At 36.8% G+C, this 20,203-nt stretch overlaps 1 protein-coding gene across 1 annotated transcript in view; it reads right to left on the bottom strand.

Annotated features, from left to right (window-relative positions):
- The window catches only part of pld5 (phospholipase D family, member 5), a 184,669-nt gene that overhangs the window by 103,076 nt on the left and 61,390 nt on the right, over positions 1-20,203 (bottom strand). Inside the window, exon 5 of the mRNA XM_051924697.1 lies at positions 3,430-3,544. Coding sequence (XP_051780657.1) covers positions 3,430-3,544 — 115 coding nt within the window. The remainder of the gene's footprint in view (positions 1-3,429; positions 3,545-20,203) is intronic.

The following is a 20,203-nucleotide window of genomic DNA, read 5'->3' as shown; positions in this document are numbered from 1 at the left end:
TGAATGTACAGCAGAACTTAATCACCATGGGACCAGACATGACCACTGGACTGCACTCTTTGAGAGTCCAGGTATGAGAACTGTGGACTCAGCTTCCTGAGGCAGAGGTGCATGCCCAAGCCCAAGCCCATCTATATATAGAAGTTTATTGACAGTGTGGGTGCATATGCCAATATGCCATGTAATAGACCGGAGCCCTGTACAGTATTAAAAAGTTTTAGTTTGGTTTGGTTAGGTTAAGCTATAGTAGGTTTGGCAGAGTGATTGGTACTATTGTCTCACAGCTGCAAGGATATGAGTTTGAGTTGATGTGAAATCTGCATTTGTTCTTTGTATATGTATTTCTTCTCTCGGTATCAAATTTCTTCCCATATGTAAGTTAGTTTAACAGAAGACACAGAGTGTGAGTTAATGTAGGTTTATGAATTAATGTATTCAACAAAGGACTGATTACTTGTTCAGGACTGGTTCGTGCTTGGTGCCCAAAGCTGGCGTCACACCCTTCCATGATCATGAATTGGATAATGCTAGGACAGAATATACTTTGTCTCTGCACCAAAAAGCTTGTTTATACAAGTTAAAAGGAGTTCTATTACTGATCTGAGGGTGGCAGATGTACAGGGCTTTTTTTGAAAAAGTGATTTCACTATGTTTAAAAATAATTTAGTTAAGTATTCTAAGCAGCAGCTTGGGGATTTGAAGCAGAGAAACAATGCATAAAGGAAACCATGTGTTTTGTTAGACACACCTTAGACTCGCATAGCCAAGCATATACAGTAGTACATACATCTGCAGACAACCATGAGTAAATTTTGCTTAAAAACATTGAGATGGCTTATTGAGTATCACATTTCTAAACCAATACAATATCTCAGGAAGGCAACGCACAAAGATAGGGTGATGATTCTGAATTTCAAAGAGCAATGGTTTACAAAGGATTACATCTTGCCTGAAGAAGGGGCCTGAGTTGCCTCGAAAGCTTGCATATTGTAATCTTTCTAGTTAGCCAATAAAAGGTGTCATTTTGCTTGGCTTTTCTCTACATTCATAATGGCTAACACGGTACAACACCCTAGTACTACAAGAGCAATGGTGCATTTGTTAACCTAGTCCAACAGACAACAAGCTTCTGATTACAATAAACTATCTAAAACCATAAAATCCCCCAAATAAACATATAAATGCACGTCATATGTTGAAAATAAGCATAACCTGTTGTATAACATGTAAAATCAGATTAAACATTGGCATTTGAAGACATCAATGAACTAGTAGTAAAAGTGAATGATGTCATGCAGTAATTGCTGTACGTGCTGTCTGTTTCCAGTTACGGTCATAGTGACAGAGTCGATGTAAGGCTAAAAGAATTGTCATCAGCATTCATAAAGATATCAATTTCAAAAAATGCATTGAAGTAAATTGAGTGTCACACCCCATCAAAAGGAGACGAAAAGGACGGCCGTTAAGAGACATGATAATAAAGAGCCACAATAGGTGCAAATTTCAGTACTCAAAACACCCCAAAGATTATATGTGCATAATGACACTGACACCATTCCAGCAGAACCATGGATGACTGAACATGTGAACAGATAACCAAAGTAAGTTAACATTACAGTCTAACAGGAAACTCTGAACATACCATTCCAGAATATGGCTACAGTGTTTTAACATGTAATATATACATAGACAACAATGCTTATTTAAATTCTATTTACTGTTGTTATGTCATATAGTGATGCAATAGTCAAAATGACAGAAAGAAACACTTCTCAAATGGGTGGGGCCAAGTACCTGCAGTGATCTACGTGTGTGTCTGTCTATTCTGTCGCAGCTTTCATTACAATATACAAATTAATCATTAAGCTTTAGTTACCTTGTGCTACTGAGCTCCTGAAATGATAACAGCAAGTTTAGCTTTTTATTTTCTCTCTGTGTCAAGTCTTTTGTTTAGTTTCTTTTTCTCTCTCTATGTTTTTCAAGACTTATTTTACATATGTTTGTAATACATGAAAGGAAATAGAACAGTGCAATGTCTAAAGTTCACATACTGGAAGAAATTTGGGTGGATATTAAGGAAGAAACCCTGTTGGTGGAGCCTTTTCAGCAGCAGATTTCACAACTATTCACTACAAAAGTTTAAGCGAGTTGACCCCAGACATGTGTTCTCATTCAAGAATCACATCTGGCTCTGCAAGATGTGTACAACTTTTTTAATAATAGTTTTCAAGATACGAGTGTTGTATAAAAAGAACTATTTATTGGACATTCTCTATGAATATAAATGGAATTGCTGTTCCCAAAAGACCCATCGACACAATGGTTCAAGGAAGAACATTTATTTATTTAGATCCATAACAGACTCCATACAGTAAATTACCTTGTGTAGATGGTAACAGATTTGTGAAATACTCTTGCCGTACAATAACGCAGGCCAAGTCCAAGTTTTCTTAATCTGTTAGTGTCCTGCTATACTGTAGGTTGTCTACCATGCATTAAAGATGTCATTTTTTTTCCCTACATATTAGGAAAATTTTCAAAGCACAAAGAAATAACTTCAAATGCAAAGAACTCTTCCCAGAATTAAACAGTTCTTCACCAAGTAAAGAACCATATTCGCTTTGGTCCTATCTTTTCTGATATCATTCCTGTTCCTTTTACTTGCCCTTATATCAACTTCTGCTTTTTGAGTGCTCTTTGGATAACGGACTTGATTATTTAAACAACTTTGTTTTACTTTGTCATCATGTTTTTATTTTTTTTTTCAACTTTTTTTTTTTTCTTCAATCAACGTGTCCTCAAATAATGGCATGTTCTGTTTATCAAACTTGACAGGGTACTGCCTTGTTCATTATCCTCATAGTGCAACTTCTTCTTGTGTGAATCAACAACTGTAAGGGCATGCTGAGAAGACGACCACCTCTGAAGGAGCAGATGGGTGGCATGTGTCCAAAAGCTATTTTTATACAGAATAAGTGTTGCCAACAGAAAGCTTTGTAACTGACTGTTCTTTTTAATATCATTTAATGGTGTACTTATTAATATTTTTATATTTACTTAGTATGTCTACAGTATTATTCTGTCTCTTAAGGTGACTTTTGTATATATTTTCTAGCTGTTTTCATTTTGATAAATGAAAAATCTTTTCACTGTCATGCTAGTAGTTTATCTGGAATTTTTAAGCCAGTCCTATGTACTGTATGTGTACCCAGTGCTGTAGTTGTACTAGTTACAGAATTTTGTTTTTAATTGTATCAGATGATTGAGAGAAGACGACATGGCCCTTGCAGAATAGGTTCACATTCGGATGTAGGCCTACGTTGTTTCAGGTGCAATGTGAAATAATTTGCTGTATTATTTGTTTATTGAACATTTATTTTTTTAAGCAGGACTTCTTTGGCCTACATTACCTGTCCCTTCACCACTTACCATGTTTAGCAAGTTGTTTCAGTTCACTGGAGTCTTTGTGATTCAAATCACTTGCTATTTTCAGGGTTTTCTGATGCAGATGAAGATTTAGAAGTCTTTTAAACACTTCCTGTCCCTGAAAGAGAAAATATATCAAAAACAATTTAATACATTAATATGGTAATGCATACTTCTAATGAATAATAAAATAAAAGAAAAAAGGTAAAATTTAATTGTATTTTACAATATCTATCCATTCACCCACTTACAGAAACAGCATACTCCAATTTAAGGACTGTGAGGAGGTGAAGTTTACCGTGTCAGCTTCAGGAACTCATCTTGCTTACTGCATGGCACACTCTTATAAACACCATTTTATAATATTCTTTTATTGAAACAAATAGAATACCAAATTTGTTGTAGAATAAACATTTAATAAACAATTGTAAATTAAATGTATTACTTTTGTTTTTTTTATTTTCTTTCATTGGATATATTTCCTTACATGGCCAGCATTTATATACAGTATAAATAAAAAGACAGGGGACACCATTGAGCCCCAAAACTCCAGACACGCGGCATTAAACAGTCCCAGGAACAAAATGATTTATTTTCAAAAAATACCTTTTTATAGGCCAGTTCCACAGTCTTGTAATACATATTTTTCCTTTTTCCACCTCCAAGTGAGCTTTTCCTTCTGCCTCCTGACTCTGACTCACCGGAGGAAGTTGGTTCGCTCACTTTTATGTCAAACCCAGGAGTACTTCTGGTACCAGGACATAGCCCGTCGGAAGCACATATGGGTGAGACGGAAGCCTCCTGAGCAGGGAGTCCCTCTCTCTGCAGCCACCCCTGGTAGCACCCAAAGACCCCAACAGGGCTGTTCCTCAGAACAGGGTCCATATACTAGGGAGGAACTGCCCTGGGTGCACCAGCACCCCCACATTTTCCATTAATTTATCCGTTTGTATATTCAGTCCTTATGTCTCCTTCCATGCTGTCCTTCCATTATAGCATCCTAGCCAAGAAAGGGTCCAGCATGGCATTCACTATATATATACTGTATACACACATTTAATCCACATACTACATGCATTAGGATATAGGGGGGTTCATTATACATAACTGTAGAACCTCAAAACAGTAGGCAAAATGGTCAATATTTTTGGGAAAAAATTAGAAGACAATTTAAAGGATTAACCTAAAATCAATAAAACACACAAACAGACATTTTGAACAGTACAAAAGTATGAAATCTTCACCATCTCTGTTTGAGTCAAATCTATATTTTTATTGAGATTTGCAATTGTAAAACTGAACGGGAAACAAAATTTGGCTGTTTTGCTCATCCTGCATGTTTCTTCAAACACCATGGAAGTTTTAAAACTGTGTCCTGAAAGCTAAAAGGCACCTGCCCCTTCTATGTAGACACGCAAAACACAAAGTTAAGAGACATTTAACAGAGATTGCACCAGTAACTATCATCTTAATAACATAACAGATATTAACACAATTTTAAAGAATGATATTCACAGTACAATATGTGAAAAGCAGGAAAATGTACACCAATGTCAAGTACTGACATGTATCTTTGAAATGCACCATTTTTAGTTCGAAAGCTCTCGGTGTTGACAAGTGGTACAAATTGTAGTTTTGAGATATTTGAAATGAAAATATTGTTTTCAACTTTTAAAGCCAGTTTATATATTAGACACTTGATATGTATGCAAGTCTTACCCTTCATACTTAACTCTCATTTAACTCATGATTCATACTTAACGCCAACAACCCCAGCCTGAATTCTACAGAATGTTTTAAATTCATTCAGCACAAAGTGAAAATATTAAACATTAACATCAATGTAAAAATATGTTGGCGTTACAGTTAAAACTAATAAATAACCAGTCTCCAATAACATAATTTGACAATTTAAATTTAGGTGATCTCATAAAATAAAGATTGAATCATGTTTTTTTAACGAATAAAGAAATCTTAATATTAAATAACATGCTTCACGGATACACTATACCCAGCAGAAAAAGGGGACAATTTGAAGACACAAGTAAGAAGATAGCATTATTCCATATATAAATAATCAGATGAAAACAAACCTAGGAGAGTGACAATATAAGCTGTCAAAGAAGCAGAATCAGTAAAGTAGGTAGAGAGGAAACACATAGAGCTACAGATATGTTAGATAAATTGTAAGAGAGAAAGAGTTTTCTTTTAAGCATGATCTGAATATGACTACCGATAGAAATTCTTAAACAGACTTTAAGGAGAGTAAACAGAGATTATAACAAATAAATATTATTTTTCCCATGTTTTGTCTTACACAATACAATTTAATGTTAAATCCTTTATTTTCTTAAAAACAAACCTTTGCAAATCAGTGTAAAATGATTTTGAAAACATACGGAACAAAGGGACGCACTAAAGACCCCTGTTCAGCAGTACAAAAAGAGCACAAATCATCCTGTTCATGTAGTGCCAGCATTGCTGCCTTGCAGAAAGGACGCCAATGTTTGCTTCCTGGGTGCACCCTGTGTGAAGCCTGCATGTTCTCCCTGTGGGTTTCCTTTGGCTGTTACGGTTTTCTCCCACAGTCTAAGGGCATGCAGGTTAGGTGGATTGATATTGTTAAATTGGTCATAATGAGAATCTGTTCACCCTGCGGTGGACTAGTGCCCTATCTAGGCACTGTTCCTTCCTTATCTTAATGTAGACTAGATAAAATTTATTAATATCAAGGTAAATTTAGATGAATAATAAATAAAGATACGGACTCACAGGAGAAATAATACTATCAATCAATGCATAGATCAATAGATAAATGTATATTGAGCAGAAGCTTCAAAATGATCTGAATGAGTATATGCATTTAATCTGAGTTGTCTGGAAGAGGCATTGAACTGCCTGACACTAGCAGGCATAAAAGATCCCCAGAGGCGCTTCTTAGCACACCACTGCAGAATGAGCCTATGGTTTAAAGTGCTGTAAAACAGCACCGTCTGGCGTTGATGGAGGGGATTTTTCATGATGGCATCCAAATTTTTCACAATTCTTGTTTCTACGACAGTTTCCATTTTTTCCAGGTTTAGCCCTGTGATGGATCAGGCTTTCCTGATAAGTTTGTTCAGGCATTGTGGCACCTTTTGTTCTCAAGTTGCTTCCCCAGGAGACCACAGTATAGAACAATACAATGGATATTATGGATTGGTACAATATTTACAGCAACTTTCTGTATACATCAAAAGACCCAAATATCCTCAGGAAGTACAGTCTGCTCTGTGCCTTCTTGTACAGAGCCACTGTGTTGTCAGACCAGTCCAGTTTACTGTTTATGTGAACCCTCAATTACTTGTAGCTGTCCTCCACCACTTGCATGTCCTCCCCTTGAATGGTCTCTAGTCTGAGGCTCTGAGAAGGATCCAACCACAGTGCTGCAGCACCATATGTCACCACAGATCTAGGCCAGCAATTCTACAGCAGCAGTTTCATGGCAAAAGTAATGTCAGTGTATGTCTATACTGCATGCTAACCACACTAAGTCCTAACTCTCAAGTTACCCCTAAACATAACCCTTTATGCTACATGCTAACCACACTAACCCTAACCTCAGTATTCACTGTGAAACTGCTGGTGTAGAACTGCTGACCTAGGCCAGTGGTGATGTATGATGCTGCAGCTTTGCTGTTGGATATTAATGGAGACTCTTTGGCATGCCAGAAGTCCACAGCCAACTCTTTTATCTTGATGACGTTAAGCTGCAGGTTTTTTTCCCTGCCCCACAGGAAGAAGTCCTCCATAAGCCTTGTGTACTTCAACTTTTCTCAATTATTAATGCACCTATGATATATATTTGCGTCTGACTCATGCTGGTCAGACCCTTTCCTGAATAAGCAAGTTTGAAAAATTGACAAAAACTAACTTAATTATGTGTTATTCTTGATTTCCACACAATCCAAAATGTTACTGTTTGAAGCCACACATAATCACTCAGCATGCATGTGCAGCTTGTAGGCCTTAGCACCTGTAGCCATATGGTTAATGTCTGCCAAATTCAGCGCAACACCACTTATTTGGCTTTAAGAAGGACAGTCTCAGCTTGAACAAGCTACTGCCCAGGATTTTTGTGATCACTTGTAGGAGAGGAAGTCAGTGCAATGCTATTGCAGGATGTGTTGTTATGGAGTTTTACTGTATTTGTAGTTTATAATTGAATCTTCTTCTTCTTCTTTTGGCTGCTCCCGTTAGGGGTTGCCACAGTGGATCATCTTCTTCCATATCTTTCTGTCCTCTGCATCTTGCTCTGTTACACCTATTACCTGCATGTCCTCTCTCACCACATCCATAAACCTTCGCTTAGGTCATCCTCTTTTCCTCTTCCCTGGCAGCTCTATCCTTAGCATCCTTCTCCCAATATACCCAGCATCTCTCATCTGCACATGTCCAAACTAACGCAATCTAGCCACTCTGACTTTGTCTCCCAACCGTCCAACTTGAGCTGACCCTCTAATGTACTCATTTCTAATCCTATCCATCCTCGTTACACCCAGTGCAAATCTTAGCATCTTTAACTCTGCTACCTCCAGCTCTGTCTCCTGCTTTCTGTTCAGTGCCACCGTCTCCAACCCATATAACATATCTGGTCTCACTACCGTCCTGTAGACCTTCCCTTTCACTCTTGCTGATACCCGTCTGTCACAAATTACTTCTGACACTCTTCTCCACCCATTCCACCCTGCCTGCACTCTCTTTTTCACCCCTCTTCCACAATCCCCATTACTCTGTACTGTTGATCCCAAGTATTTAAACTCATCCACCTTCGCCAACTCTACTCCCTGCATCCTCACCATTCCACTGACCTCCCTCTCATTTACACACATGTATTCTGTCTTGTTCCTACTGACCTTCATTGCTCTCCTCTCTAGAGCATATCTCCACCTCTCCAGGGTCTCCTTAACCTGCTCCCTACTATCGCTACAGATCACAATGTCATCAGCAAACATCATAGTCCACGGGGACTCCTGTCTAATCTCGTCTGTCAAGCTGTCCATCACCATTGCAAATAAGAAAGGGCTCAGAGCCGATCCCTCATGTAAACCCACCTCCAACTTGAATGCATCCGTCACTCCTACCGCAGACCTCACCACTGTCATACTTCCCTCGTACATATCCTGTACAACTCTTACATACGTCTCTGCCACTACCGACTTCCTCATACAATACCACAGCTCCTCCCAAGGCACCCTGTCATATGCTTTCTCTAGGTCCACAAAGACGCAATGCAACTCCTTCTAGCCTTCTCTAAACTTCTCCATCAACATCCTCAGAGCAAACATCGCATCTGTGGTGCTCTTTCTTGGCATGAAACCATACTGCTGCTCACTAATCATCACCTCACTTCTTAACCTAGCTTCCACTACTCTTTCCCATAACTTCATGCTGTGGCTCATCAATTTTATTCCCCTGTAATTACTGGAGTCCTGCACATCCCCCTTATTCTTAAATATCTGGCACCAGTACACTTCTTCTCCACTCCTCAGGCATCCTCTCACTTTCCAAGATTACATTAAACAATCTGGTTAAAAACTCCACTGCCATATCTCCTAAACACCTCCATGCTTCCATAGGTATGTCATCTGGACCAACGGTCTTTCCATTTTTTATCCTCTTCATAGCTATCCTTACTTCCTCCTTGCTAATCCGTTGCACTTCTGATTCACTATCTCCACATCATTCCACATCTTCTCTCTCTTGTTCTTTTCATTCATCAGCCTCTCAAAGTACTCTTTCCATCTGCTCAACACACTCTCCTCGCTTGTGAATACGTTTCCATGGGTTATATGGGTTGGAGACAGTGGCACTGACCAGAAAGCAGGAGACAGAGCTGGAGGTGGCAGAGTTAAAGATGCTAAGATTTGCACTGGGTGTGACGAGGATGGATAGGATTAGAAATGAGTACATTAGAGCAGGGGTAGGCAACGTCGGTCCTGGAGTGCCACAGTATGTGCAGGTTTTTGTTCCAACCCAGTTCCTTAACGAGAACTCAATTATTGCTGATGAAGCACATATTACTTAAGTGACATTTTAATGCTTCATTTTAGTGGTCTCGCTTGTTAAGGTTCTCCAACCTTAATTGCTTATTTCAATCTTAAACTGCTGCATTCAGTGTTTTAATTGCTCCTTATTAGCAATAAGATGTAAAACAGGGGTAGGCAATGTTGGTCCTGGTGAGCCACAGTGGCTACAGGTTTTCATTCCAACCCAATTGCTTAATTAGAAACCAATCATTGCCAATCTCAGACCTTATTTAATTTTATGGCTTGTTAGTCTGTGCAATGTAAGGATTTATATCGTAGATTTTTTTCCTTTCCAAGGATATCATCCAAATGATTTGAAGCCTAAAACAGATCATTTTCAGTCTGTCACATTTTTCTATTAAGTGTTTTATTAAATCAAACCATGCATGATGAACACACAGATGTAATTGGAAAAAAGCTAGCTGGAGAACTGCTGGCTACTTTGTCTTTTACATCTTATTGCTAATAAGGAGCAATTAACTGGGTTGGAACAAAAACCTGCACATACTGTGGCACTCCAGGACCGACGTTGCCTACCCCTGCATTAGAGGGTCAGTGCATTTATTGGCTATTGTTGTCTTTTCACTACTTCCTAGTTTTTCACAAAAAGCATGTGAATTCCAACACAAATTATCATTATGCAAATCAAGGGTCCCCATTCCGGTCCTGGAGGGACCCAGTAGCTGCAGGTTTTCATTCTAAATTAATTAGTGACCTGTTTTTGCTGCTAATTAACTTATTTTGAATTAATTTTATTTGACTTGCTCTTGAAGACTCAGACCCCTTTTCCTTAATTAGCAGCCAAAAATAATGAGATACAAAATGAGCCAAAAACATGACCAGCAAACTGTGTCCATCATACAATATCTGATAATAAAGAAAGAGGACGACGGTCTCAGGAATGCTGATCTGCTCACATCCAAAAAACATTTTAACTGTACTCTTAGAAAAGAGAAAATCAACAATTTCAAAAATGTGTGCTATTACACAATGAGAGCAGCAACAGGCCATGGAATTAAAGAACGGGTTTAATTAACAACAAGAAACAGAGTCTAATTATGCAACTGGTTGGAGTGAAACTGGTTGGAGTTTGAGGCCCTGACTTAGTTGATCTCCTGTTGGCTCACTCACTTCTCATTTCATTTCTGTTTGGGTGCCATTCAAGGAAAGAAATGAAGCAATTCAGAGGAACGATAAAGAAATTCAAGGGAACAAATCTTAAAAAACAAGACAATTAAAATTAATTCAAAAGAAGTTAATTAGCCTGCAGTGGGCTGGCGCCCTGCCCAGGATTGCTTCCTGCCTTGCGCCCTGTGTTGCCTGCGATTGGCTCCAGCAGACCCCTGTGATCCTGTGTTCTGATTTAACGGGTTGGAAAATGGATGGATGGATGGATGGAAGTTAATTAGCAGCAAAAACAGGTCACTAATTAAGAAAAGGCTTACAATGAAAACTTGCAGCCACTGGTGCCAACCAGGACTGGAGCTGCGGACCCCAGATGTAAATTATGTAGCATGTACTATCTACTCAGCTAGTGTAACGAAGTTGTTAAATTGTTCTTGCTGTTATAGAAGTACAAATAAGCATTGGACTTTGGATGAATAATGCACTTTTATGAACTTGTCGGCAGGCTAGCTCTGTCTAGTGGCAAGGGTTGGGGTAGGGCCCCTTGGCGTCTTGTCAAACTGATGGGATTGGGATCCATTCCTCCCTAACAGGTTAGTGTAAAGGCTAATCTTCATCATTTTATTATATTTTCTTTTTTTTTTTTTGGCACCAGTAAAATTATGGATTAAAAAGAAAAAAATATGTTTGTAAAGTAAGCCGTTGTGTTTATGAGTCATTACTAGCTTATACTGCTGTTATGCAATATTTCCCATTGCATCTGCAGTTTGGCGTTTTAAAAAATGCTTTATCGTTTTTATTCTTCCTTTATTCAACTGATAAGAAAAAATGCAATTCTGCAAAAAAAGATACAGCTCATATGTAAAAATGCAAGGAATCTTCGGACAGAAATGGCTTTTGAAATCTTTTTCCATTTGTCTGCTGAAGCATTCCCATAGAGAACAGTATGAAAGCTTAGCTATATTCACTTAAAGCTTTTTTTTATTATTCTGAAATGCAAGCTTATGTGAAAAAACTTTTTAAAAGTTATTTCAAATATGCTGCCTTCATGTTTATTATATTTGATATATGTAACTTAATTCCAAAATTTGGAGTAAAAAGATTTAAATTTGTACATTTAAATAACTGTCATAAAGTGCTACTACATATGTAATAGATAACATTAAGCTAGTGCCTGTGTAAAATAACTATACTCCCAAATTTAATTTGCCCACCCAAAATATCTGACTGCAAAAATGGGACATATTGTAACTTTAAGTCCATAATTTCAATATAACTAAATTCTTCTTATCTTAGTGAAAATAATACTGCTGAGTAAATAAGTTACAGTAATTGTATTGTAAAATCACATTTTAATAAACACAACAGTGAACTAGGCATTCAGTGAACTCTTTCATTGTACCAAGAGCAGCATTTGTTGCTGTTACAGCTTAAAACAAAAATAAATAGAACCATTTTTTTTACATCAGGTCAGATATTATGTTGTTTCCAAACTGATATTTTATAAATAACAAAGAAAATGTGATATTGCTTCGAAGTTAGCACAGTATGCTCAAAAACAGACTTTGTGAAAGATTTCATGCTGCTTTATTGTTTTTATCAAATTAGAATACATTTATAAATACACCTCCAAAATGCAAGTTTAATCTCAAGCCAAGATATTGTGCTTACACGACACTGTACTGAGGAGGATAAACGGTGAGTAAAAAGTAGCATAACATTCTATGGCCATAGTTGCAGAAAGGGGTTGGACTCATCACATTATAAGAATTTTCCAGTGATTTTCAGTTGTAGCCCTAATTTAGATAATCTTAGCGAGTCTGAGGCAGATGGTGGTGCACTCCCATGTAGCTGATTGACCAATGTGAAATAGCCAGTGACTCCAAGTCACTGAGTCCATGTAGTCTGTGACTCACAAAGATGTGATTTTCCTTTTAGTAATAGAGGCAGGCACTGTGTGCAGGAGAGCTGGCAACCAATGGCTGCTCATCTGGAAGTACAATGCATAGACTAGAACAACGAGGAATAAGGAACATGCATGTTTTAAACCTCACAAATAGAAAAAAAGGCTCGACTTTCTGGTGTCTTGTGTTTTACATACTAAAACAGAATGGAAAAAAGAAAAAAAGGTCAAAACTGTGGCTAAAATTGCCGTAACTGTTAATTGGTCAACGCTATGTACAACACCTACTCCATCAGGCAGCATGTTATTACCTCTCACAAAAAGGGATGAACAAGACTGTGCTTGAAAGTTGGCATTCATCTGCTAAACGTGACATTAGCACCGGTTTTCAGTTGCTCAAACCGACATGGTCTAGTGACAAGATCAGAGACTGTGGTTGGCGAATTTTTCATACCACCCTAGAGCCAAAGTCATGTAATGTGACATCGGCTTTACCAGCTTCTGATACAAGACAGGAACCAATGCCATATGCAGCACCAGTTCATTACAAGTCATGCTCAAACAAACTGTTATGGCTGCACTTTATTTTACTTATTGTTTTCATTTTTCTTTATTTTTGAAATTTGCTTCCACCCCCTTTTTTGCTCCTGGTTTTCGTTTTTGTCAAGAGTAATTTTGCCCTAGGCCCTTTTCCATAGCTCTAGTAAGGCCTGGTTAATGCCCTCCGTGGCCTAGACATTCTGGCCCCCTAATCATCCCGTATCTCTAATTGCCTATTTGTCTCACCCCTTCACCACCTAATATCTAATGAGTGGTGAGAGTACTGGCGTAAAATAGCTGCCATCATATCATCCAGGTGGATGGTGCACATTAGTGGTGGTTGAAGTGCCTACCCACTCACTATGTAAAGCACTTTGACTAGTGAGAAAAGTGCTGTATAAATGTAAAGAATTATTATTATTCATTATAATGTATTAATTTAGGTCTCAAATTTCAGTTGCTGCCAAGACTTAATCTGCAATTACCTTACATCCTTATTTAAGACACCTACTGCGACAGATGTTCCTTTGGCTTCCTTTCATTATTATGATTTGTTTTCTTTTGTGAAGTTTTCTGGGGCTTGCTTGCTGTCATTTTGGGGCTTTTAACATCCAAGGAATCTATTTCTGCAAGAAGAATTTTAATTACAGTTTCCATTAAAAGTTGATTTTTTTTTACCACCTTTCCTGCCACCATTTGTATTAACTATGTACGCAGCCATTTTATTGTTTTCCCATGATGTATTGAGGCTGCACTGTTTGTGATGTCATCGGTGAGCCAGTATACAGGTTACCTCAAAACATTTCCCAGTATCTGAGGTTGAAACGAAACTAGAAACTTACTTCTATGTACTCTTAATTACCGGATATTTGAAGCAAAGTTCTGTTTTTTTGACACATTGTTGGTTTACGATTTGGCTCTGGTGTTTTTTTGACCTTTGCTTTGCCCTTGACTCCATTATTTCTCCTGTTCCCCACTATTTATTTTTGAACTTACTGCCTTTTTGTCTTTCAGTACATTTAGAAGGTAAAGCACATATGTAATATCTTATCCTGAAGGGAGATATGTGATTGTCAATGGTTAATTTATTTAACTGTAAAGTGATTTTAATTAATATTTATGCACCCAATGTCGATGATAGGGACTTCATCCAAAATTTATTTGCATCCATTCCCAATGTGAACACTCATAACATTATAATGGCTGGGGACTTTAATTGTGTTTTAAATCCAGACCTAGATAGGTCTCCAGACACAGGGGTGATGACATCTAACACTGCAAAGACAATTACACAGTTTGTAACTGACCACAACTTATCAAACCACTGGAGATTTCTAAACCCAAACTCGAGCATATTCCTTCTACTCACCACTGCATCATTGCTACTCAAGAATTGATTATTTCTTTGTAGACAACAATTTCTTGCCCATGAATAAATCTTGTAAGTATGACGCTATTGTCTCCGACCACGCTCCTCTGATCATGGAGCTAAAATTACTATGCCCCACATACTCATATTGCAGATGGCATCTTAACCCACTTTTATTGGCAGACAAGAACTGATATCCAAACAAATCAGTTTTTTAGAAGCAAATACATCCTAGCAGATTCTCTCCCCTCTTTTTTTTTACTATATTTATCTTTATTTATTTATTTATTAATTTATCTATTTACTTATTTTTACTAGCTTACAGTTTTACTCTGCTGGCCTAGCTCTCTTTCTCATAGGTGGGGGTTGATTTGTTTCAAACGTATTTTTGTAAAACGTGACTTATTTGTATGGAATGTTATTTGATTTTAATAAAACCAATAGAATTAAAAAAAAGGTAAAGCACTCTTTTGATCACTTTGATTTTTTCCTGGTTTTTAACTTTTGCATTTGGATGATTTGGTTTGTGAATTGTGCAATTGTTGTCCTTTACTTGGTTTCCTAAATAATTTAATGATATTTTTTTTATATCTTTGAATTTTAAATTTAAAACTTTGGTTTTCAAACTTAAATTTTCATTTTTGGAAATCATTAAATAAATAAACTTATTTATTGAAAGTTTTGAATTGGCAAGGTGTTTTTGGCAGTTATTGGACTTCTCATCTGGGGTTAATCTTAACAGAAACACATGCTTACTCGTACTTGGACAAATTAAAATCAACAGATAACATAAACTACACAAATTCAGGACACAGGACACAAACTACCGTACCTGGACAAAGACTTACACAGACAATGAGGAAATGGGCAAACTTTACACAGACTACAACCAGAATTGTAACTATTCCTCAAATACTTTGCATTATTTATTATAATTAAATCTAAACTGGTTAGCTGTCACTGTAGCTGCATGTCAAAGATGCACATATCTCTTAAAGGAGGTCATAGTTGATTCATTACTGTATGAAGGGGAAGGAAGAAGTAAGGCAGGGAAAATGAGTAAACAAAAAGAGAGAAATAATGGAAAATGTGGGTGCAAGAGTAGAGGGGGTACAAAGTACAAAGAAGTAGTTTGAGAACAAAGCATGAGCAAAAGTAATGAGTATAACACTTTAGTTTAGGTACTGCAAAAATGCATCTATTACTTAATCCTTTTATGTAACAAGATCTTAACAAAGCAACCTTTGGGTCTTCATAACATTTTTTAAACTTCAGTAGATAGGTTATGCATCTCTGTGCTGTGTGGCGTATTAACATGATGGTGAATTGACTTGTTATGAAGGATTCATAGGTCTTATACTAAATATATTATATCAATAGAAATGTGTCTCAGTTAAGCCACATCAAACCACGCTAAAGTTGAGTTCTGTCAGTAAGTCACATTGCACAGATGAATACACACTTTATTGATTCTTTGTAACTGTAGTTGTTATGAAGACTCAAAGAAGTGTTTAAGGCCTTGTTACATAATAGTAAATGAGTAACAGATGCATTTTTGCATTACCTAAACTAAAGTGTTACTGTAATGAACATAAAAGAGTAAAAAGAGCAGGAAGATGATTATTTTTTTTGTGCAGGCTACAGGAGGACTGAATGCTGTTTCAGTCTTTCAATGTGTTACGGCACGTGAATCGCTGTTCATTTTTTCCTTAATATATTCCTTATGCCTAAATTTCTATTTAAGGTTTGGTACTTTAATAAATTAAAGTATTAAATTATTTGCTTTTTTATTTTAAGAATCATTTTCCTTGTTGAGTTTATTGGGTCAATATTGAGCTGCTGCTAGAGAAATGCCATAAACTCACATTACATGACATCATCAGCAGTGCTATGCTATGTAAATTGTCGTCACGTCTGTGTCAGTGTCCAAGGTTTTGGATTCTCTCTAAAAGCAGTTTGCAATGTAAGGCATTTCTATTAGGTCAGATTATCTCAGGGCATAATGTGAGCTACCACAGCTATGCTGATGACACACAACTGTATTTATCAATAGCACCTGATGACCCAGACTCTGTTGTTTCACTAACACAATGTCTTATTTGTGTTTCTGAGTGGATGAGTAGTAATTTTCTCAAGCTAAATAAAGAGAAAACTGAAATTTTAGTGATAACCTCATTATATCCATTATTGCCTATTAGAAATAAACTTGATGCATTAGGATTAAAAGTCAAGATGGAGGTAAAGAATTTAGGGATAACTGTTGACTGTGACCTGAATTTTAAATCGCATATTAATCAGATCACAATGACAGCATTTTTTCACTTAAGAAATACTGTATAGAAAAAGTTAGACCTCTTATATCATTGAAAGATGCTGAGAAATTAGTTCACGCTTTTGTTTTCAGTCGACTAGATTACTGTAACGCACTCCTCTCAGGACTACCCAAAAAAGACATAAATCGATTGCAACTAGTGCAGAATTCAGCTGCTAGAATCCTAACTAGGAAAAGAAAATCCGAGCACATTTCTCCAGTTTTGATGTCACTACACTGGTTACCTGTGTCATTCAGAATTTACTTTAAAATGCTGCTTATGGTTTATAAAGCCTTAAATAATCTTGCTCCATCTTATATATCAGAATGTCTGACATCTTATATTCCAAATCGTAACCTTAGATCTTCAAATGAGTGTCTGCTTAGAATTCCAAGAGCTAAACTTAAAAGAAGTGGTGAGGCGGCCTTCTGCTGTTATGCACCTAAAATCTGGAATAGCCTGCCAATAGGAATTCGCCAGGCTGATACGGCGGAGCACTTTAAAAAACTGCTAAAAACACATTATATTAACATGGCTTTCTCATAACTTCATTTTAATTTAATCCTGATGCTCTGCATATTCAATTAATTATCATTACTATTCATGGTGGCTCCAAAATCCGTACTAACCGCTACTTTCTCTTCTGTTCTTTTTCTGGTTTTCTGTGGTGGCGACCTGCACGAACACCACCTAATCAAAGCACCATGATGTCCCTACATTGATGGATTAAAGGCCAGAAGTCCATGTGACTGTCATCATCAAGTCCTTCCATGAAAACCCTGAATACAATGAGGACTGATCATTTATGTTAGGTAGAATGCTTAGAGGGGGCTGGGCGGTCTCATGGCCTGGAACCCCTGCAGATTTTATTTTTTCTCCAGCCGTCTGGAGTTTTTTTTGTTTTTTCTGTCCTCCCTGGTCATCGGACCTTACTTTTATTCTATGTTAATTAGTGTTCTCTTATTTTAATTCTTACTTTGTCTTTTTTCTCTTCGTTCATCATGTAAAACACTTTGAGCAACATTATTTGTATGAAAATGTGCTATATAAATAAATGTCGTCGTTGTTGTTGTTGTTCTAGGTCAAGAACTAACTGCTCCCATTAATTGCTACAGTGGTGATCACTTCTCTTTTTAGAAAGAAATGCCAACACAATCGAAGCTAAACTGTCCACACACAATGGCAGCAAATAAAGATTTCTCATTGAATTTCTCCACTTAACATAAGAATACATATCTGAATTAAATTAGGGTTAGGGTTAGGGTCTAGGGTTAGGACTGTAGTGAATTTGCTTTGAGAATACCAGTGGCTCCACATTACAAACAACTTCCATTCCTATCAAGCTCTTAATGGGTTTTGTATGTAAATCAGAACATATAGAAAAGGTTAATCAAAATATTGTATCATCAATAATGTATAAATCTTCTTTACTTATTTTATAGAATAAATGTTTAAAAATTATTAATAAAATAACAATGAAGCAATATTACTGTATTTTGAACCAGAAAACAAAAATATAAACTCAAATGATTTAAAGTAAAATGAAACACTAGTATGTGTAGTATGTTGAACCTATGCTTAAACATCTCAGTTTTTCAAAATGATAGACTACCTTATTGAGTTGGAAAAGGCATAGTGATGACTCAAAAGCATCAACTGTCGATTTAACCTTCGGTAGAGACATGCATCTTGCTGACATGAAGACTTTGCCCAAGTGGTATAATTGTTTGTGTTGCTTATATTTGTTGCTATTGGTTATTATGCAAATCAACATAATCGTTAAGTAAAAGCTTAAACACAATGTCTCTGTCCAATTATTAATTAGTAGCGCTTCTTGTCTACCTGCAGTCCTTTAAGGGCAGGAAGGATGTTTTATGAAATCCTGTAACGGCGATAAACTGGCTTGAAATAAAGGAGTGGAAATCAAAGACAGTCCCAGTCAGCAAGCAGCACCTGCAATGAGAGTTCCCTAAGGTTGAATGTGTGGGGTACAATATGGACAGTGAGACAGGAAAGAGGTTACAGGTAACAGTTGTTTAGTTGACTTTGACATTTCTTTCTATACCCCATTAAGAAAAGAACTTAAGAGGTTAGTTGGTAACTTTCATGGTACAGTAAGTGCATCTGAACATGATAAAACAACCTCTGTGTCATGGAGGTGTGCACCAGAAAAGCACCCTAAGCAAACCACTGGCTCTGAAACTGAGGTTGTTCAGCACATGTCTGATGCTACCTCACTTCACTTACTGGTCACTGACATTAACAGTGTGGAAGCACTAGACTAGACCCTCCCTGTGTGTCATCACACATAAGAAATAGAGTATGACTTACATGTGGCCACTTCACTGTATCTATAACTGTAACTATAACACTGTAACTATTCTATAACTGACCTTGACAGTGATTACCGTCAAATGCTAGTGCATGACTACAGTCATGACCCATCTGATTTTCCTGAATCTGTATTATGCCAGCTGCTGTACTCCCTTAGATAGCATGGCTGGAATGCATACTTACTGTAGGATTCTGGGACGCTTAAGAGTTAGCTGTCAACTGAGCTGCTTAACTGTGACTGAACATACTGCACGTGCTGCTGCACACAAAAGCACAAAATGGGTGAAAATGGTGATAAAGTTCATAGTGTGCAGTACTACTTCTCACTAGTTTGATTCTTTCATAAGTAAGATAAAGATTTGGGAATTTTATGTGCTTGTTCAAATCTGCAGAATTGTCACAACCCAGGACTTTTGCAACTTAAGACCATCCTTATTTTTTTTTTCCATTATCAATTTCTTTAATAATATGTTTTTTCTTTATTGTTTTCAATGATAATGATACTTTTGTGAAGTTATTTTGATGACAGTTTGTATTTTTTTTTCCTTAAGAGCTCTGACATTTGGGATATATTTTTGTGGCCATGGCTATGTTGTTTATGACAATAATGGCAAACTTATTTAAGATGGGGGTATATATTAGTGGGTGCCCAAGCTTTTAGATTGACTAAATAACAATCTAGATAATTAGCATTTAATTAGGTAAGGTACATTTATTTGTTTACATGTAGGACACATTAGCTACATTTCTTAGGTTTACTGTTGCTGTCTTTTGCTTTGTTTTAGTTGCTACTACAGTATTGGTCTTTCTGATATTTACTCAATTCTGTTTATCAACAATTTATTTTGCCACTAAAATTCATTCTGTTTCTAGTTCTTTTCATCAGATATTACTACCTACCCCATGTACACTCAGGTCCATAAGTAGCTGGACAGTGACACAGTTTACATAATTTTGGCTCTGTACGCCAGCACAATGGATTTGAAATGAAGCAGTCATTATATGATTGAAGTATAGACTTTCAGCTTTAATTCAATGGGTTTAACAAAAATATTGTATAAGCTGTTTAGAAAAGACAGGCATTTTTATAAATTATCCAATATTTTCAGGGGCTCAAAAGTATTTG

Source organism: Erpetoichthys calabaricus, chromosome 3 (genome assembly GCF_900747795.2).
Source record: "Erpetoichthys calabaricus chromosome 3, fErpCal1.3, whole genome shotgun sequence".
Classification (NCBI taxonomy): Eukaryota; Metazoa; Chordata; class Cladistia; order Polypteriformes; family Polypteridae; genus Erpetoichthys; species Erpetoichthys calabaricus.
Note: the sequence above shows the minus strand (reverse complement) of the source record. Positions and strands in the feature narration are given on the sequence as shown.